Source organism: Peromyscus maniculatus, chromosome 21, assembly GCF_049852395.1.
Source record: "Peromyscus maniculatus bairdii isolate BWxNUB_F1_BW_parent chromosome 21, HU_Pman_BW_mat_3.1, whole genome shotgun sequence".
Lineage (NCBI taxonomy): Eukaryota > Metazoa > Chordata > Mammalia > Rodentia > Cricetidae > Peromyscus > Peromyscus maniculatus.
Window position 1 is genome coordinate 37,022,996 of NC_134872.1, and position 21,692 is coordinate 37,044,687.

The window sequence follows — 21,692 nt, forward strand, 5'->3', positions numbered from 1 at the left end:
AACTGACACACTGACACACTGCTTGGCCTAGGATTACATAGCATCAAGACCATCCACGTCACTGTCTTTCATTTATACATCTTGTCCTCCTGGAAGGACTTCAAGGGAAATAACCTCTTAAGGTGACAAACTTGCCCCTGCCGTCTTTTTATTTTTAGTTATGTGTGTTTGCGTGTGTGCGCATGCATGTGTTCACACATGTTCGTGGGAGTGCAGGTGTTGGAGGTGGCCAGAGGAAGGTGTTGTATGCTCTGGTGCTAGAGTTATATATAGGGTGAGTGAGCTGCCCGGTGTGGATGCTGGGAACTGAACTCAGGTCCTCTGCTAGAGCAGTACCTACTCCTAACTGTTGAGTGACCTCTCCGGCTCTCTCCTGGAGGACCTGCCTGAGGCTCTTACAACACCACTGCCACTGTTTTCCTGTAGAAGTAGGGCCATGCTGATGGCTGGCCTTGCTGCTTTGCGTGATAGACTTGCTTATAAACGGGTACATAAAAGGATCTGTGGATTCTGCTCTGCCTTGATGAAAACCTTTGTTTCCATGGGGAGCGATGTATGCAAATGTTTGTTATGGGACTCATGCAGTTGTGAAGACTGAGAATTCCCAGGACAGGTCATCTATACATTGTAAAAACTACAGAAGTGGGTGATGTAACTGAGAGCCTGGGGTGAGGTGCCACTGGAGTAAGTCTTGGAGTCTGAAGGCTGGAGCCTCTCTAGCTAAGGAGTTTGAGAGCAAAAGGAAGAGGAAGAGGTAGCCTAGCTGGAGAAAAGACAGAATTCACTTTTCTTCTGTCCCTTTGGTCCAACTGGATGATGTCCTCCTAAGGTTCAGGGTGGATCTTCTTTACTTAATCTATCGATTGAAACACCAGTGTCTGTAGAGGGAAGTTCCTCTGTGTCCTGCTCGGCCCCACTGTCGCGGCAAATCTCTCCCACCTGTGGTCCCTCAGCTGCTTATAAAATAATCACTCAGAGGCTTATATTAATTACAAACTGTATGGCCTATGGCTCAAGCTTCTTGCTAGCCAGCTCTTATAAACTTAACCCCTTTCTATTCATCTATGTCTTGCCACGTGGCTTCATGGCATTACCTGTCCTCTCACATCTTGCTTCTCCTGGCAGTGGCTCACAGCTTCTGCCTGACTCCACCCCTCATCTCTGTCTTCCGTTTGAATGTACCGCCTAACCTCATCCTGCCCTGCCATAGGCCAATGCAGCTTTATTTCTTATCCAACAGGAACCACACATATTCATAGCATACAGAAAGACATCCCACAGCAAGTTTCTTCTAGAAATATCCTTGGCGTTGTGTCCAGAAATAGTTAGAAATGTCCTTGGAGTTATGTCCAGAAATGATGCTGTACAGTTAGTACATGGGCATTCCTTTGTCAACTCTCACCATTGAGGTACCGTTTGTATCCATAGTCAGTCAACTTCTTCCTTGTGGATCCTTCTGCCTCTTTTTTCCTCCCTGGAAACTCCCAGTTGGTGTGGACCAGGGCTCGCTCTCTCTGCTCTTCTTTCCCTTGATGCTATAATAGCTGTATGTAGTAGTACTGGGGTTGTTAACCTCTACCCCATGAGATACATACATATGTCCGTTTCTTTGTGTTTCTTCTTTTAGACTCCATTTATGTCCAGGTATATGTGAATATAGTTCTCCTCACCCACTTCAGTGAGGTGGGTCCCACATCCCTTGCACAGTTAGATTTCTGTTTCTTAAAAACCAGTGAGGAGCCGGGCGGTGGTGGTGCACGTCTTTAATCCCAGCACCCGGGAGGCAGAGGCAGGCGGATCTCTGTGAGTTCGAGGCCAGCCTGGTCTACAAATCGAGTTCCAGGAAAGGTGCAAAGCTACACAGAGAAACCCTGTCTCAAAAAAAAACAAAAAAAAAAACCAGTGAGGATTAGTCACACTCGAGGCCATCAAGGTGTTCTGTGTTTTCTCTTCTGAGACTTCTCTGGCTTACATTTCATATTTCAGACTCTAGTAGGCTATTGAGTTAATTTTTGTAATTGATGTAAAGTCTTTTGTTTAAGTTAATTCTTTCAGTTAAGCACCAGCTGCTGAAAAAAGAAACAAAAAACAAACCACTTTTCCCACTAAGTTGACTTGCTTCCTTGTCAAAGATCGGATGGATTACTGGTTGCGTCTGTGAGGGCTGCTCTCTCCCCCTGGCCTGTGTAAGTACTTGACCAGCATAGCTCTGCAGTACAACTTTGAATCATCTTAAATCTGTTCTCAAGAGCTTGTTGGCTCTTGTAGGTGTGCTTGCTTTTTCCTTCAAATGCTACAACCAGCTGTCAGTATTTATAAAGTAGCATGCTTGGATTTTTACTCATGTTGACTTGAATCTACAGATGACTCCACACCACCCCAATAGCTCAGAGTCTTCCATCTACATTTTCTTTGCTCTCCTTCCTCAGCATTTTGTAGTTTTATGCATGTAGATCTATGCATGTTAGTCAATCTTGTGCCTGACAAAAGTCCCTTTTCCTGTTGCCCATAGTGACTTGTTTTGTTTTTCTTCAGAGTCTAGGCATTCATTTCTGGCACACGGGAAAGCAGTTGGTTATCATAGGGTGCCATGGTGTATTGCAAGTACTGTACTGTTGGTTATTATTAGTTCCTTAAAGTTTTTGTTTTGTTGAACAAACATATCATCTGTGGACCAAGTTTTATTTCTCTCTTCCCTGTCTGTACACATTTTATTTCCTTTTTTTGTCTTGCTGTGTCGGCTAGGACTTTCAGTATGATGTGAAGTGGGAGTGATGTGAGAAAACAGCCTTACCATATTCTTCACTGTAGTAGGAAAGCGTTCAGTTTCTTACCATTATGATAACTCTAGGGCCCTCTGTAGCTGAGATTTCCAAATGATAGAAATTCTCAACTCCTTGGTACTTGGGTTTTGTTTTAATTAATCACAAATAAGTTAGATTTTTTTTTCAAATACTTTTCCTGTAGCAACGGACACAAGAATTTTTTCTTGATGATATGTTATTTTTTTCTAAAATATTGCCCTTGTCTCCTGAGTGAGTCACAGTTGCCCATGGAGTTTAATTCATGTTATTCAATGTTGGATTCTTTTTGCTAATATTTTGTTGATGACTTTTTGCAAAAGTGATATGGTAGCTTTCTTTTTTCAGTAGTTTTATCAATTTGGTTGTTTCAGGAATGCAGGTTTGTTTCACTATCGTGAGTAGAATGCACTAGACAAGTGTTTTCTGAAGGAGATTGTGGGGAATGTTGTCATTGCCCCTTAAGGTTTAATGGTATTTTCTGGTGAACACATTGGGGCCGGGTAAATTTATCAGGCTATTATTATTGACTCAATTTCTTTAATAGATAAGGGTCTGTTCAAATGATTCATTATTCCTTGTGAGTTTTGATAGTTCATTTCTTTAAAAAATTGTGCCATTTTGTCTAATTTACTGAATTTAGAGGCATAGAACTATTTACAGTATCTCCTTATAGTTAATATCCTTGGGTATTAACTCTAATCCCTCCCTCCCAGGAGGATCTGAGCATCTTGGGCTGCGCTGAACACCTCCTTAGCCAAGGATGACCCAGGACTTCTGATCCGCCTCCACCTATGGAGCGCTGGGATTATAGGTTTGCAGTCCCACACCCAATTAATGCCATGCTGGGGCTCAGAGCCCAGGCTTTTATACCGGGCAGACACTACATCCCCTACCTTCCTTCCCTGTCTAGTATTGGTAACTTGTCTTTTCTTCTTCTTTCCCTGGTTACTCTAGGTAGGGCTTTGCCAATTTTTATTGATCTTATAGTGTTATTTTCTTCTCTATCTTTTAGCTTTTATGGATTTCCGCTTTGATTTTTCTTTTGCATTAGGGTCAGGTTTCTTTGGTTTTCTAATGTATGGGCTTAGGTTATTGATTGCAGGTCTTTGTCCTGTCCTGACTTATGTACTTGGTGTTGTAATTTCCCCCTAAGCAATGCTTTTGCTCTACCCTACAAATTTGTCTAACTTGTGAAACCTCACTTCCATGTGGTTAAAATACTTTAGAAATTCTCTTGAGGGTTTTAATTTGACCTGTGTGATTTGAAGTTGTTTAGTTTCTAAATTTGGGGGAATTTCCCAGCTTGCTTTCTGTTTGTTCCTTGGCTTCTGGTCTAAGGGTGCACCTGTGTGATCTCTGTTCCTTGTGGACAGGATTTGTTTTAGGTCCACCTTGGTACATGCCATTGTGAACTTGGGATGCCTTGTCTGGTGCTGATGAAGGATTCTGTAAACAGATTAGAGTTCATTGATTTGTTTAGGGTAAATGTGGGCTCATTGGTTTTCTGCACGCTTGTTCTGCCAGTTACTAGAGGATATATCAAAGTCTCCAGCTAGGATACTGCACTCATCTCTTTTTCCCATAGTTTACCACTCTGGTCAAAAGTATTTAGATGTCCACTTAGGTATATTCGTGTTAACAACTGGTGTCCAGTCCTGCAGAAACCTTTAGCGTTACATAATGCCTCTCTTTAACCCTGATAGTGTTTCCTGTTATGAAATCTGTTTTGCCTAAAATTGACACAGCTACTCTATTTTAACTGGTGTGAGTCTAGTATCTCCTGATCCATTTACCTTCCTGAACCTGGTATTTAAAAATTGAAACTTCTTTTAAAATTTTTAAGGTTCGGGGCTGGAGAGATGGCTCAGAGTTTAAGAATACCGACTGCTCTTCCAGAGGTCCTGAGTTCAATTTCCAGCACCCACATGGTGGCTCACAACCATCTGTAATGAGATCTGGTGCCCTCTTCTGTGTACATAATAAATAAATTTAAAAAAAATTTAATGTTCAAACAGAACCTTATCCTATCTGAGTCTTAATGTGAGTTTCTTAGAGAATGGGATTTGTCATTTAAAAAATAGACTCTGAAAAAAAAATCACTTTTAGTTGGTGGTGTAATTTAGACCAAAATACTAAAATTTTGTATTTGTATATATTCATTGTACAGTTGGTGTGATGTTTTTGTTGTTATTTTTGTACAAGTATATTGTGTACTTTGACTGGGTTTGCTCTGTTTATCCTCCCTTGCCTCCTCCTTCCCACCCTTTTCTCAAATAGAAACCTCTTCTACACACACACACTCACACACACACACACACACACTCACACACACACACACACACACACACACATTTAGATTTGGCATATGAGAGAAAATCATCATGTTTATCTTTCTGAGACTGGCTTAGTTTGCTGAACGATCTCAGGTGTCCTCCATTATCCTGTAAATGGTAAGATTTTGTTCTGTATGGCTTTTGAAATCAATCTAGACCAAAAACACGTAAAGTCATAAATTGAATTTTATGGCTGAATAAAACTCCCATTTTGTGTATGTACTATATTTTTTTTCATCCATGTTCCTGTTGGTGAACATGTCTTGCGTATTGTACATAGCACATTAGTAAACATTAACACAGCCCAAATCCTAAACACTTGGGAAGTGGAGAGAAGAGAATTGGGGATTTAAGGTCAGCCCGGACAACACAATGTGCCTGAGGCCAACCTGGACCACAGGAATCCCTATTTTTTCCCCCACTCTTCTTTTAATTATTCTTTTCTCATATAATAATTCCGACTGCAGCTTCCCCTCCCTCCACTCCTTCCAAGCCCTTCCACCTCCTCTCTGCCCCAGATCCACTACTCCTCTTTGTCCCTTCAGAAAAGAGCAGGTCTCCCAGGGATATCAGCTGAACATGGCATAATAAGATACAATAAGACTAGGCACAAGCCCTCATGTCAAGTCTGGATGAGGCAACCCAGTAGGAGGAAAAGGGTCCCAAGAGCAGGTAGAAGAGTCAGAACCAGCCCCTGCGTCCACTACTAGGAGTCCCATAAAAACCCCAAGCTCTGCAACCACAGCACGTCTACAGAGGATCTTATGCAGACCCATGCAGGCCCCATGACTGCCATGTCCGTCTCTGTGAGCTTCTATGAGCCCTGCTTACTTGATTCTGTGGGCTGTGTTCTTGTGTCCTCGAACCCCCTGGCTCCTACAATCCTTCTTCTGAAGGGTTCCCCTGAGCCCTGGAGACCCTATCTTAAAAGAAAAATAAAATAAAATTGGGTGGACAGGTACTATTTGCTTACTTTTAACCTTATCCAATGTGAGTCTTAATGTGAGTTTCTTAGAGAATGGGATTTGTCATTTAAAAAATAGACTCTGAAAAAGAAAATCACTTTTAGTTGGTGGTGTAATTTAGACCCAAACTGTGCAAAGTCATAAGTTGATATGGTGGATGTGATTTCTAGCATTTGTTCAACTGACCGCTATTAAGTGCACTATTTAAAACCCTTTTTCTGATTTTAACTGAATGCTTTGTGTGAACCCATTTGCCAGACTCTCATTAACTTCTTTTCTTGGACAAAGTCTAGTTTTCTGACCCACAGGTTTCTGTCTCTCCCTGAAGAAATCTTGTGGGTTGGTCAGGTAGGAATCAACTTCCTGATTTTTGTTTGAAGGCAGCATTTCTCTTTTGGGATATTATATATATTATAGGTAGGAGTGTTTTACTGCATGCATGTAAGTGCACCACATGTGGTCAGTGCTCTCAGGCCGGAAGAGGTTGTCAGATCCCTTGGGACTGGAGTTAGAGATGGTTGTGAGCCTCCAGGTGGGTGCTGGGAACTGAACTCGGGTCCTCTGGAAGAGCATCACTGCCTTTTAAACTGCTGATCCATCTCTCTAGCCCTCTCAGGGATTAAAAAAAAATGTTTAATAGTATTACTGTTTTCTAGACAGATCTTGCAATGTGTTCCAGGCTGGCCCTCAGGTTGTGTCCTCCTTCCTGTGCCCAAGTGCTGGATTACTGCCATGTGCTACCATGCAGTGCTCTCTCAGTTTTAAGGATGGTTTCCCTGGGTGTAGATCTGAGGGCTGGCGGCGTTTGCTTTCACGTAAGCTTGTGTCCCCACCGCTGTGCTGGATTCCAGGCATGCGCTGCTGCTCTGTACGGTTGAGTTCGGAAGGATGATCAGTCTGTCTGGGTGGGGATTTGCAGGTTGGCTTTTCAGTTCGTTCTTGGAGCTCTCGCTCCATTTAAATCTCCTTCCTTCTCTCGCCTTTCCATTAGAAGGGCTATTAACCTGTTACATGTGAACAATACAAACTCCTTGTCTGTTAACAGCACAGTGGGTATCATTTCTGCATCTCACTGATGGTGCTTTATCCCTGAGACTGTTTACTTGTTGCCTACCAACAGACACTGTTGTGGAAGCCAGGCACACTGCGTCCGGGTACTAGGATCTGAAGGAGCAGTCAGTCCTCTGGCTGGATCGAAGCATGGTTCAAGGTTGGCTATAGTTGTAGACACCAGGGCTTTCACATTCCTCGGAGGTGCTCATGCTGATGTCTTTTCATCTTTGGGCTCCTTTAAGGACTTTTCAGATAGCGTGAGTCTTGGTGCTCTTCCCTCTCATCCGGGACCACTGTACTGGGAGCTTTGGGGAGTTGACTCTGTGATCACACGGGTAAACCTCAGTCGTGATATGTCAGTGACCTTCACAAGTGTTTCTTGGTCACTCGGCTTTGCCTTTGAGGACAGAAAAGCCTGGGGAAATGTAGGACCTGGACAGTGCTCTTCTCTAGCTTGGGTAAGGCTCTGGCTACTCCTCCATGGAAGTCTGGGTTTTTGATAAGGAGACTTCGAGGAGGACACTGCATGCTGTTACTCTGCACTTTCCTACCCTGGTGGGGGATCTGATATTAAGGCACATGCAGGTCAGAGGGTTCCCTTAACTGTAGTCTTGGGGTTCCCTTTCATGCGCCCAGTCTACATGCAAAAATTTACCAGCGTCATTGTTCAGTTGTTACTGTGGTTAATGGCTTCACCAGGGAAATCTGCCCCACCTGTGACTCTGGCTTCTCCTGGTTGTCTCCAGATTTCAGTGATTGTGGTTTGACCTGTGACCTCAGTTCTCTGGTGAGCTGAGTTTGAAAAGTCCCCACTTCTTAGGTTGCTCAGTTTTTTCTTTCATGGATGGGATGACTTCCCGGCTCCGCATGGTTGAGTGGTGAGTGGAAGTCCCCTTGTGGCTTTCTGCACACAGCCTTCCCCACCTTCCCACGAGTTGAAGGGGCTGGTTTATGTAAGACATCTTGACCTTTCAAAAGCACCTGAATCTCATAGAGGGAAATAACCCCTTTCCAGTCAAACAATCCCTGCTTTTCTGAGTTGCTACACACCTCTCCTCCACCCTCGTTTCCATGGTTACCTGAGTCCCCTAGGAGGCTGGGGTGATAGCTGGGTGGTAAGTGCTTGCCTCCAGAGTACAAAGTACCGGATTTAATCCCCAGCACTGCCAATCAAACTATGAATGGGCTCTCTATCCAACTTGGAAGTGCCAAGGATGTGTGTGGGTTGGGTGGATGGGGCATTTAGCTCCTTTCTGATTTTCCTCAGCCTCTCTATCCCATCCCATCTTTGCTAGACAAATGAGGCATTGCAGAAGTCTTTTACAAACACACCTTTAGCCCTTCTACCTGACAGCTGCTGATTGGACCTCCTCTCCGGAGAGGCCCTGTGCCAGCAGACAGCTTGCTTGGCCGTGTGGAATGTGGGAACAGCCAAAAAGGAGGCATGGTTTCTAAGTAGCCAGAGTAATTCTGCCAGTACAGTATTGTGCCCCTTATCCTTCTCCCAGAGGAGGGTGTTAAGTGGGGGCAGAACAAGGCGATTGGAAGACATCTAGGGCCTGGATAGGGTGAGGAGGGCATCTGCCAGGGAGGTTACCTTGGTTGCAACAGGATTGATTGCTAAGTAAACATGCTTAAGAGTCCTGAAAGCCAGGTTTGCTGTGGCATGTCTGTAATCCGTGCTCAGAAGGCTGAGGCAGGGAGATGGTAAGTTGGGCGCTAGCCTGGGCTTGCTCAAAAGGATTTTCTCAGTGCTGTGTTGGATGTCGTTGCAAATTTTGTGCAAAGAATACTATAGGAATAGGTTGTAATAAGAAGTACTGGCATAAAGCCCAGTTTTCTAAATGTCAGTTGTATATGTGAGTACAAATGGGAATGTTAAATGCATATATACATTTGTACAAAATATATGTGCACATATTATATAAATATATGTGTACCTATGCACACATCTGTGTGCATACCCATAGTTATATATATATATATATATATATATATATGTGTGTGTGTGTGTGTGTGTGTGTATGTATGTATGTGTATATATATATATATATATATAGTGGTGTTTTTTTTTTTTTTTTTTTTGAGACAGGGTCCCAATGTGTAACTCTGGCTGTCCTGAAACTCACCATGTAGACCAGTCTGATCTCATACTCAGAGATCTGCCTGCATCTGCCTCCCAAGTGCTGGGATTAAAGGCATGCCCCACTACACCTGGCTTTTATAGTAAATTTTTATTTTAATTAAAAAGCTGCCACAGAAAGTGGCTCAATGCATCACATTACCCTGAACTGAACCTGTACCAGAAAAGAGCAGTACAGATGGATCTCCACATCTAAGAGTTGGAAGCGGTGTTTTTTCCCTCTATAATGATGTAAGTTGATCTACAGAATTGGAATTTTGAATTTAAATCGTCCGCTGGATAGGAACAATCCTCATGGGATACTGGGTACAATAATGTATTGGCAGAATCACTCTGGCTACTTAGAAACCATGCCTCCTTTTTGGTTATTCCCACATTCCACGTGGCGAGGCAAACTGTCTTGCTTCCAGTCAGCCCCAAGGTCATGAGTGGTGCTCCACCATGGGTTGTGCTGCCGAGCCAGATGTGAAGTGGGTTGATGTAGTCAGTAAGGAATTAAACTCTATAATTCTATATAGCACACGGGCGGTAGGTGATTTTTAAGTGGTAAATCAATCTTGAGATACACTGGACTGAAGATAATATTGGAAACATACTCTATGGATGGATGTATACATAGCTCACACAAAAAAAGAAACTCGGAGAAGAATTTACTATCTCTTATAATAATAAAGCAAGCAATTTACAATCTGTTTCCTTTTAAAAAAAAGTTCCCCTAGGCTTGTTCCCATGTGGGAACAGACCATTTGGTGGGAGCAGATGCAGTTGTCTGCCTTCAGCTCAGGGCATGTCCATCACAGCAGAAAGCCAATCCTTCTTTTGCATCGCACGCACGCACACACGCGCACACGCGCGCGCACACACACACACACACACACACACACACACACACACACGCACACATGCGTATATATGTGTGTATGTGTGTATATACACACATACACACATATATACGATATATATCATGTAGATGCACATATGTGTATATAATATATATGTATATCATATATTTGTATATTATGCATATCACACATATATCATGCATGTCATGTGTATCATATATGTATACCATGTTTATCACACATATATGCATATAACAAATATTACATATATGTATATATGAATACCATACACATATGTACATCATGTATATCACACGTGTATACCACACATATGTGTTTATTATGTATATCACATATGCACAGCATGTATACCACATATCTATGTGTATGTGCGTGCACACACGTGCACATGTGTGCACGTGCCTCACAATCTGTGAAGGTATTGATAGATTTTCTCCCAGCATATTTCTGGAGCAGATGGAGGTAACATCCAGTATTTGCGATGAGGCTCATGATGAAGCAGTAGGGGAAACAATACTTAACACAGTGCCTTTTATGGTCCAGGCAGCACTTCAGGTGACAGACATGCTAACTCATGTACTTCTCTCAGTTATTTTTACAAGGTAGTGTACTGTGGTTACTCTGGTTTTCAAATAAGGAGACCAGCTACACCAGAAGTTTAAGCAACTTTAAGTCACATAGCCAGGTCTGATTCAGAAAATCTGACTTGAGGGACACTGTTACTCTGGTCTGGTTGCCAGGCTGATGCCTGTAGACTCCAGATGTTGGGCAGTGGGAGAGGCAGTCTTGTGAGAATCGGGGAATGTAACCCGAGGCTCCTTGCCTGAGACTGCTCCTGTCTTAGTTACTTTTGTATTCTGGTAAGACACCATGACCAAGGCAACTTATCGGGGGCCAATAGTTCCAGGGGCCTAGAGTCCATGGCCATTAGGGCAGGGAGCATGGCACCAGGCAGGCAGCTGTGGTGCTGGAGCAGTAGCCGAGAGCTCACATCTATCTGCAAGTAGGAGGCAGAAAGATTGCCGACAGGGAGGACTTCCAAACTTTAGTGAGAAGGGCCACCGGGTGTTCAAAGCTTGGTGAGCTGTCCTGTGGGAGCTTGGAAGATAAGAAGGTTGAGAGAAATGCAGAGGATGGAGACCTGGCTTGTGAAGTTTCAGAGCGAAGCAAAGACTCTGCCAGGCCATTTGTGTGAAGAATCTGCGGTGTCTGGTCAGCTGGAGCTGAAAAATGGGCTGTGGTGAGCGAGAGACCAGAACCACCAAAGTGAAACCTTTGCTCTGCTGGGACAATGGATGCTGGTCAGCTGGAGCTGAGAAGTCAGCGGTGATTAAGAAGAGACCAGTGTCACTGAGGTGAAATCTTCTGGGAAGTGTGTCCTCAGAGTTAGCACACCGAAGTTGCATTCCAGAGGCGGCAAAGGTTGGACCTTGTGCTGGCGGCTGAACTTGGTAGTGTAGGAGTCACTCAGGGGTTGGGGATTTAGCCCAGTGGTAGAGGCCCCGGGTTCGGTCCTCAGCTCTGGAAAAAAGAGTCACCCAGGTGGTACTGTTGAAGGTGTCATGGAGAGCAGCTGAGGTCAGAAGAGGCCATTGGTGAAGGTGCAGCCTCAGTAGCAGTTGGGGGTCGGGGACCGAAGGGGTCATGCAGAGAAGTTGAGGCTTGGCACCATGAAGAGAGCCCAGGAGAGGATACTGGTGAAAGAGCAGGCCAGTCAGCAGCACCCCTCCATGGCCTCGGCATCAGCTCCTGCCTCCAGGTCCCCGCCCTGTTTAAGTTCCTGTCCTGACTTCCTTTGATGATGAACTGTGATGTGGAACTAAATAAACCCTTTCCTCCCCAGGTTGCTTTGGTCATGGTGTTTCATCACAGCCATAGAAACCATGCTAAGAACAGGACCATTCTCGTTCAAACCACCACAGCTCCCACGCATGGGGGCGGGAGGATGTGCGCCGGCTGCCTGGCCTGGTCTGCCCGGGACTCACAAGTACCCTTTCTCCTGTCTCCCTTTCAGGTCGCCTCGTGGGTGCTCTGGATGCGGTACTGGATTCCAGTGCCCGCGTTGCTCCGTTTCGGATCCTGCTTCAAGTTCCCGGGTCCCAGGTTTATTCTCCCATAGCATGTGGTGAGTTACTGAATGGATCAGACATTTACTGGGCCATAGCCACTGGTGAGTTTTGTTCCGGTTGGAATGTACCAAACCTTACCGTCGAAGCATGCGAGTGTCTGCATGTCAGTGACGTTTGAGAGGTAACGCCTCTGGAGACCTTTCATGGTTCTCGCCTTCCCTTCCTCCACCTTCCTCCTCCACTCTTCCTCCTCTTCACCTGCACCTACTTCTCTTCATCCACCTCCTCCTGTTTTTCCTATTTGTTTTGTTTGTCTTTTCCCTTATCCTCTGTGTCTCTATCTCACCTTAACCATCATAGTACGTAAATGCTGAGAGTTTGGGCATGCCAAGCTTTGAGTGGTGTCTCAGAGCGCTACTATCACTCCAGATGAATCGAACCATTTTCTTTGTAATCTTGCTTCTGACTTAAATGTGTACCCGGGTGTGCACACCCACTGTAGTGACAGGAAGACTGAGTCTGAGGGCTGTATCTGATTTGGATAATGTTTATTCCTTGTTTCACACAAGGGGTGACAAAAAAAAGAACATTGCTCTGCCAGGTGCTCAGGGAATTTAGGAATATGTTCCTATTTTAAAATCGGGAAACTATCACCCGAGACCCTTCCTTTGAATGCTGGACTCAGTGTTTATCTTCAGGTTCTGTGTGCCCAGGGCCATGGTGTGTTTAGCTCTGCATTGGGTGTGGTAAACTTTGCTCATTGTCCCCGTTCACCAGCCCTATTGGACTTCTCCCTTGGAAAAAGCGGAAGTTTGATGACGCTTCTCATGCCCATCCACCATCCCATCCTAACCACTGTTAACATCTGGGCAGGCTCTTGTCTGCCATTTTCTTTTATAAATAGGACAGATCGTTCCAATTCAAAAAATGATTTATAAGGAAATCACCTTTCAACAATACTAATAAGGTATCTGTTGCCTCAAACTGTAGCCGTCCTAAATACCTTCTAGTTATTCCAGGTGGACATCTTTCTAACAAGGATGGTTACAAAGGTGGATGCAGGATGGTTACAAAGGTGGATACGTGTCATTTAGCCGACTTCTCTGTCAAAGCTGTTTTATAATGAAAGTGTTACATTTAGTTAGTTTCAATAGAAAGAAACTAAAGAGGAACAGAACTTCAAATGTTCAACACTAGAGATTTTTTTCTAAAAGGTTCATGTCAGGTTAAGGCCAAGGACTTCGTTTAGCAGTATGAAGTTAGAGTTGCAGTGTTTGAAAAACAGTGTTTCAGTTCTGACAACATTCTCTGTATGGGATGAGAGTGCCAGCATATTTTCTGTTCTGCTTCCCCATCCCTCATTAACGAGCTGTTGATATTACAATCTCATTTCAGACCTGCGACAGTATTTTCCATTTTTATTTTTTAACATGTGTATGTAGGTGTGGGTGTGGTTCTTTGTGCAGTGTGAACGAAAGCCAGAGGCTGATGTCAGATGCCTTCTCTACCATCTTCTTTTGAGACTCGATCCCTCACTCAGCCTGGAGCTCTCTGACTGGGTTAGACTGGCTGGCAGGCAAGCCCATCTCTGCCGAATTCCAGCTCTGAGGTTGAAGTGCTATGGTTCCTAGCCTTCACGTGGATGAACTCAAGTTCTCATGGTTGTGTGGCCAGTACTTTATCCACGGAGCCATCTCTTCCCCTGGCTCCTGTATTTCCTGTTATTGTTTGTCTCAGTTCTTTATGCCAATTTAATACTTAACAGTCAAGTATAACTTTTCCCATCCTGGAACCTTCATTTTGGTTCATTCCTTTTTTCTTTTGGGGATTAGAGCAACAGTTATCAACTTTTGGGGATTGAACTACCCTTTCCCAGGGGTCACCTAAGATCATCACAAAAAAAAAACCAAACAAACAGATATTTACATTACTGTTCATAGCAGTAGCAAAATTACAGTTATGAAGTAGCAATGAAAATAATTTTATGGTTGGGGTCACCACAACATGAGGAACTGTATTAAAGGATCACAGCAGTAGGAAGGTTGAGAACCACTGGACTAGAGTTTCACTAAACAGTCCTGGCTGGCCTGGAACTCTCTGTAGACCAGGCTGACCTTGAGCTCACAGAGATCAGCTTGCCTTCGCCCCCCGAGTGTTGGGATTAAAGGTATGAGCCACCAAACCTGTTTGGTTTTTCTTTTTGTTTCATTTTGTTCATTGCTTAGCTAGCTGGATTCCTATTTTTCACCTAAGTAATGTATCATGGATATCTTGTTCTCTGAAGGTTTTTACATTTGCAGATGTCTGTTTTTGGCCTTTGGATTTGGGATACCAAGTCCAAATATAGTCATCAGCCACACTATAGAATTGGTGGGCTGTGGTCTTCAGGGTCTTCTGGTGTGTGATGTGACAACACAGATTTCTGCTTGTCTCCTTACCTGCTCTCTACTTGTGGATTATATGCTTTTCAAACATACAGAACTGCTTTTATTATTGGGCTAGAATAATTTGATTAGAATCTGTTATTCCCCCAAGCTCAGTGGATTAGCAATTTTTTTTTAAACGTACTATGCTCTTGGCAATCAGCACAATGATTTCATTAATCATTGCAGGAAATTTTCCCTGTAATTCTGTGCCTGAATTTTGTTTTAAAATTCTTTTCCCCTGGCATTTTTTGTATTATTCTCTATAAAGACACTTTCTATTGGTTAGCTATTGTTGGTGTTGCATTTCTGTTTGTCTTTATCTTGTTAAGTCTGTTCTCTCCATTCACTTCATAATTCTTTCTTGAGTTCATAATTCAGTTTTCAACGGTATATTCTGTCCCTTGCTTTTAACTTATTTATTAGTGTTTTGAGGTTAGGTTTTGATTTGTAGTTCAATATTTCAATCTCTTTTTTCATTTCTTCTATTTCTTCACCTCCTCTGAGAGTTTGTGTTCTTGCTTTGTTCCTGGGAGCATGGCATTTGTGAAACGTCTCCTTTTCTTCCCGGGGTGTTCCATTTTCTTCTGTCTCCATGTCTGGAGTCATTTGTCCTCATCTGTCTGTTCTTTGCTGTCCAGGGTGGTGCTGCTCCTCATCTCTCTCATGCTGGGGGCGGCACCACCGCTTCGGCTGTTCTGTGGACATTAGCATGCTGGGACTTCGTGCTTGGGCTATGGGAGTAGAACCAGGAAGACTGGCATTGGCTAGACTTGAGATGGGAGTGAAGCGGTAGCATCCCCGTCATTCCTCACAGCTATCCTGAGTGCGCTCTACCTCAAGCAAAAGCGTTGGCCGCCCTCTGGATTTGAAGCCTTGGACGTGAACATTGGGATTTCTGTCCCCTTTAGACTATGTTGGCTTCAGAGCACTCCCATAAGCTAGATAGGAGTCACCCCGGATCCCTGCTGTTTCTGTGAGTCCACACCCTTTGAAAATGCAGCTGCATGATACAGCTCTTACTGGCTGCAGACATTCAGCCCCGTGGCTGTAGCTCGGTTTCTTCATCTAGTTCTTTAGCAGATGTTACTTGCTCCCGATTTTTCAGTACTTTCCAAAGCAATCTTTTCACTTAAAATTTTCAGAACCTTTTCCATGCCTGCCCCTGTCCCCACCACCCCAGACTCTTCTATTCATCTGAAGTGTCTGGATCCTTCCACACACCAGGCAGCTTCCTGATGTGGGGGATTCTGTGGAGAACGTGTCAAATGTGGTCTCCCTCCACCCAGCCACGGGAGGTGCGCGCAGCCGCATGGGAAAGACTGGTACAGGGAAGAAGTGGGCTGGGAAGGCTGCTGAGGACAGGGTGGCTAGAGAAACCCTGCAGGGATGCATGTGTGCATGTGCCTCTTGTGCTGTGTATTTCCAAATTCCCAGCCTCTGCTTTCTGCAGCTTCTCTGACTCCCCAGGGCAGCTGTCCCGAGCAGCAGGTCCCAGTCTCCCTCTTCCTGTTGGTCCGGGATGGGTTTCCCCCGCAGTTTGCATCCGGCTCGATTTGTGCCTTGGACTTGACACAGGCTGGGTTTGCAGAAGTATCACTTTCTGCAGTCATCCTGCCAGCAGAAGGCCCCCCCCAAAAAAAAAAAATACTTATCCTTTCAGTGTGTTTTTCTTGAGAAATGGGGGCACGTTCAGTCTTGGACCTGTGAGGTCAGTGGAGACACTGAGGTCTCTGTTGACAGTCATGTGGGCATCGTCCACACTGTTATTCACTCACCATAGTTAATACTGCATTGTGACCTGAGCATTGAAGAAGGTCCCTGCCCATGGTTTGGGGCCTGTGGTAAAGAAGAAAGCTGTAGGAAGTGTCTGTGTTCAACCAGGAAGAGCAGTCTTCGAGAACAATCCAAATCTTCACTGAAGTTTGACTGTTGCATGGTAGACTGGCAAGGCTGAGCAGAGCCTTGGAGAGTTCATTTTCTCTTTTGAGGCAGAGGTGAAAGCAGATGGGTCGATTGTCTCATGGGTCAGTTATTTTACTGGGCAACAGGTCTGAAGATAACCACGATTCTCGACAGACGGGATGCGGTTACCATTCTAACAGCGTGGACCGGGCCACCCTGAGACTTTGTAAGGACAGCCAGCTTCTGTGGCTAAGGAGATAGTCAGGTATTGCTAGAGAGATGCTGAGTGTTTGGAGAAGTTGTGGCCCGGGACAGGGGCCCATCCCTCCAGGTCAGAGCTCAGATGTCCCCTTCCCTGACAGCTGTCCCCTGCTTCCCTGCATCCCATAGCCCTCTCACCACTGGCGTTTTCTTGTTTCTTGTCTGCCTCCCTCATGGATATGCTCGCTCTGAGAGTCGTTCTGGTCGTGCCCAAGACAACACCCCGTATGTCACTTCCAGATCTTTGTAAGTCACCACAGGGTGGATGAGTTGGGAAGAAAGGGGACTCGGGCTCCCCTGTCAGGTGATTCAGGTTCACGTGGCCCTGGATATCCAGAGCGTGGACGACAGGTCTGTCCTTGTCTTCAGAGTGGTACAGAAGCACAGCCTGACAGCAGCTCCGCTGTTGACTTCCCTAGGGGACGCTGTGGCACGTGCGTGTGCCCTGTCCTCCCAGGCGGAGGGAAGTGTACCGGGCACACGGAAGGCAGGCCAGGCTCGCTCAGCGGATCAGTGTGGGAAGTGCAAGTCTGACTCGCAAAAGCAGTTGGTTGAGGAGTGATTTCGAATGAGTCTCGGGCCCTTTCTGATCAGCCAGGTAGGTGCGCTGCCTCGTTTTATGACAGCTTGACACAAGCTAGAGTCATCAGAAAGGAGCGAGCCCCAAGTGAGAAAGAAAGCCCCCCTAAGATCAGGCTGTAGGGTATTTTCTTAATTAGTGATTGATGTGGGAAGGCCCAGCCCATTATGGGTGGGGCCACCCCTGGCCTGGTGGTTCTGAATTCTGTAAGAAAGCTGAGCAAGCCATGTGGAGTCAAGCCATGTGGAGCAAGCCAGTAAGCAGTGTTCCTCCATGGCCTTTGCTTCAGTTCACGCCTTCAGGTTCCTGCCCTGTTTGAGTTCCTCTCCTGGTTCCCTCCATGATGGATTGCTATCTGGAAATGAATCCCAATAAACCCTTTCTTTCCCAGCTTGCTTTTGGCCATGGCGTTTGCCACAGCAATAGAAACTCTTTAAGACACCAGGACACAGGTAGTCTGGGGCATGTGGTGAGTCTCCTCGTTAAATGGGTAGAGAACTCAGAAGACAGAAGTTGTGATTCTTAAGAAAATATCTTGCAGGCACAGGCCTGTAATCTCAGCTTTTCGGGAGTTGAGGCAGGAGGATTGCAAGTTCAAGGCCTGCCTGGGCAATGTAGGTAGATTCCTGCCTCAAAATACAAAGTCTGAAACTCTCATTGGGCCACACACACTCCTTCAGAAAGATTGAGGAGAGCAGAAGCAGGAAAGAGGGTCAGTAATTGTTGGGAAGGAAATAAGGCCCTAACTTGATAAAGGGCTGGGCATGTAACTCGGTATGTAACCCTTGCCTAGCATGCATGAGGCTGTAGGTGCACTGTCTACACTAGAAAAAAAAAATAATGCAGGAAAATATTGGTAGCAGAGTTGGTTATTATAACCTTTTCTCTTGGTGGGAGCAGGGGAGCTAACCCAGGAGCTGGCACATGCTCAGTCAGCATCGCACCACTGAGCTGCAGTCCCACCTGGGCTGTGTTTAGAACGTATACTCCAGTTGCATAGCTTGTGGTGACCGCCACTGATCCTCAGGCCTGTCCTTGTTCCAAGCTGAAACACCGCCCAAAGGGGACAATCCTTTCTGCACCTCTTCACTCCATGCCTCTGGACACCACTGTTCTATTGTCTGTCTCTGAATTCGACTCTCATCTCATTGGTGGAATCGTCCTTTTGTGACTGGCTTGTAATGTCTCCTGGCTTCGTTCACGTCAGCACATGTCAGAATTTCCTTTTTTTTTAAGGCTGGATGGTAATCCCGTGTATGGCAGCTGTCTTTTTGGAGTTAGACATCTAATAGTTGGCACAAGAGTAGAATAAGGGCAGGAGGCAGGGACTGAGGAGGGCAGAATACCAGGAGCCAACCCCTAGGCAGGTGGAGAGGGACAGGTTAGAGCAGTGGTCCTCAGCCTTCCTTACGCTGCGACCCTTTAATACAGTTCCTCATGTTAGGTGACCCCCACCATAAGATTATTTCACTGTAATTTTGTGACTGTTATGAACCACAATATAAATATCTGATATGCGACCCCTGCAAAATATCTGATATTTGACATCCCCCGAAGGGGCCGCAACCCACAAGTTGAGAACCACTGAGTTAGCGGGTCTGGGCCTTGCTGTGGCAAGCTTTGGGGTCCTCCCTGTAAGGATGGGGTGCCCCTATCACTGCAGTGTCCTGGCCTGCACTTGAGAAGGGCCATCCGGGCCGTGCTGTCCTCTGAACTGGCTGTTCTTATTCCCACATGGTGGCGCGTCCTGGTAACTTTCAGGAGTCCTCGGTGCTACCGCATCATTGCCGCCGTGCACATCTTATTCATCACCACGGCTCTCAACACGCGGTGGATTGTTTGTTGTCTGCATTTGATTTCTAGGAAGCACATTTAAAAAAAAAATAGGGAAGAGCTGCAGGGCTCTGAGTTGATCTGGTTAGAATCATGTTTCAAGAATCAAATTGCTTATGCAATAAGTTGACTCTATTTATTGTCAGCTGAGACCTGGTAGGGGGTGTCTTTCCTAGTTCTGGAAGAAGACGTCCTCCTAGTGAGAGGTGGCCACAGTACTCTTCTCAGGAGCATCTTAGGCTTTGTGCAGAAGGACTTTGAATAATGCTCCCATCTTCCAAGACGTTCATTTGGACTTGCACTGGCCAAGGAGTTTCTAGCTCTCTAAGTACAGAGTCTCCCCCTTGCTTGCAAGGTCTGCTCCCTGGGAATGAATGAAATGAAGAAGGAGCAGGAAGAGTCAGGAGCATGCTTCCCATGGGCAGGGAGGGTCTGGATGCACAGCCGGGGGAGCAGAAGCACGCTCACCGGGAGAGGATGTGTCGGCACTGAGCCTTAATGGCTGCAGGTTCCATACCTGCAGATCCAACCAACATGGAGCAAACAAACAAACAAAAAACAAACAGAACAACAGTAAAAAACCCCTTCCGTCTGTCCTGGACACGTACAGACTTCTTGGTGTTCCGTAAACATGTGCTATGAGAATTCTGTGTCATTTGCTTTGTATCGAGCAGCATGAGGAATCTAGAGATGACTTAAGGTATTTGGGAGGAGTGTGGAAGTAACCCTGCAAATACTACACCATCTTAGATAAGGAATTTGAGCAGCCCTGGACTCCGGAGTCTTTGGGGAGGCCCTGGATCCAGCCCCCTGCAGACACAGAAGGGCTGCTGTATTTTGAGGACCACTTAGTTAATGGTTTAGATTTGGAAAATGAAAACGGGCATCCTTTTGGAAACGTCAAAGATCACTAAAGGGGAAGTGCAAAACATTTGCTAATCAAAACGTGGTGCGTGTTTTTAAAAGTCGGGAGCCGTAGGAGCGAATCCTCTCCCTTAAGCCCCTCTATTGTCCCCCGTTCACTCCTCTCGGCTGCACTTTAGAGGCAGCACACCCTGCTTTGGAGGGGAAAGGATGAAGAGCTCAGGACACTGGTCACTTGCCAGGGTCACGCCAGGTGCCGGGGTGCCAGCAGGCGGCTCGGCTGGAGGCTCTGACAGAATGTACGTTCGGAGTGTTCTTTCTGACGCACGGACTCTTATCCGTGCCCTTGACTGTGGCTGGTGTTTTGCTTTCTTGTGTTCTGCCTCCCTGTTTGCTTTGTCTCTGCCGAGTGGATTTTCTGAAGGGGAGGAAATGTTCCCGGGTGGGCCAGATTAGTGTCTTCCTGGACTTCATGCCAAGGTGCCAAAGCTCGTGCCAGCTTGTTTTCTCCAGGCAGAGGACTCACGGGGTGCTTCAAGGAACATCTGGGAGGCAGCCCGGCAGGAGGAAAGTGTGAACTTTCTGGGTTTACACTCGAGGTCAGGGTTGTTAAACTTGTTTTCAGTAGCTCGGCATTTCCTTGGAACAACGCCGGCTGGAATTTTCCACATGGGGTTCACCTTTAGAAGTGGAGAGGGGTGCCAATTAATGTTTGTTCCCTTGTCATGGAGAGACTGTCATTAGGTTGTTGATGTAGTTTTTTTTTTTTTTTTTTTTTTTAAGTAATTTTGCTTATGTACAAATTTTCCTTGAAAGAATGTATTCTTCCTTTTGTGGTGTGTGTTACTGGGTAGGTGTTTTAAAAGCAAGGGAATGCTATGACCAACTTTTAGATCCAGTATGTTTTGAAGCTACAAGTGAGTTCTTTTTGGAGTTGAATGTGTAGTCCCAGTTATTCAAGAGGCTGAGGCAGGAGGATCATTTGATCCCATGAATTTGAGACCAGCCTGGGCGATATAAGGAGAACAAAGAAAGAAAAGCAAATTAAAAATGGAATCCTAAAAGCGAAGATTGCCTGACTTCCGGTTAGATTAACTTGTTGATAGAGATCACCTGGAGGGGGTGCTTCACAACTGTCTGAGTGAGTTCTCTTCTAATAGATGAAGAGATGCTGAGACGTGAGGGTCACAGAAAGATAATCCTGGTAACTTTCAGATAACACCTTAGTGAGCAGAAAGGGGCGTCATGGAGCAATTGCTGTGACCGCCTTGAGCTGTGTGCCACCCTGAGGGCTCTTTCCCTCTTTTTACGAGACTCTCACTGGTGGGTGAGTTCTACTGTGTGTGTGTGTGTGTGTGTGTGTGTGTGTGTGTGTGTGTGTGTGTCCGTCCGTCCGTCCGTCCTGCTAGTGTAGTGAGGTCCCAGACGGCTCAGCTAAGGGGCTGTTTTTCCTCCGGCTTCTCTGCCACGAGTGAGCATCTAATACAGTGGTTCTCAGCATGTGGGCTTCGACCCCTTTGGGGGTTAAATGACCCTTTCACATGGGTCACCTAAGAGCATCAGAAAACACAGATATGTGCATTGCTCTTCATAACA

At 45.5% G+C, this 21,692-nt stretch overlaps 1 protein-coding gene across 4 annotated transcripts in view; it reads left to right on the forward strand.

Moving 5' to 3' along the window:
• Tbc1d8 (TBC1 domain family member 8) overlaps positions 1-21,692 on the forward strand; it is a 111,426-nt gene that overhangs the window by 40,506 nt on the left and 49,228 nt on the right. For 2 of the 4 annotated variants that reach the window (XM_006980422.4, XM_076557425.1), the window contains exon 2: positions 12,176-12,286. In XM_006980422.4, the coding sequence (XP_006980484.1) occupies positions 12,176-12,286 (111 nt within the window). Of the gene's footprint in view, positions 1-12,175; positions 12,332-21,692 lie in introns of all 4 variants that reach the window. The other 2 variants (XM_006980421.4, XM_015998925.3) reach the window with 1 other exon arrangement.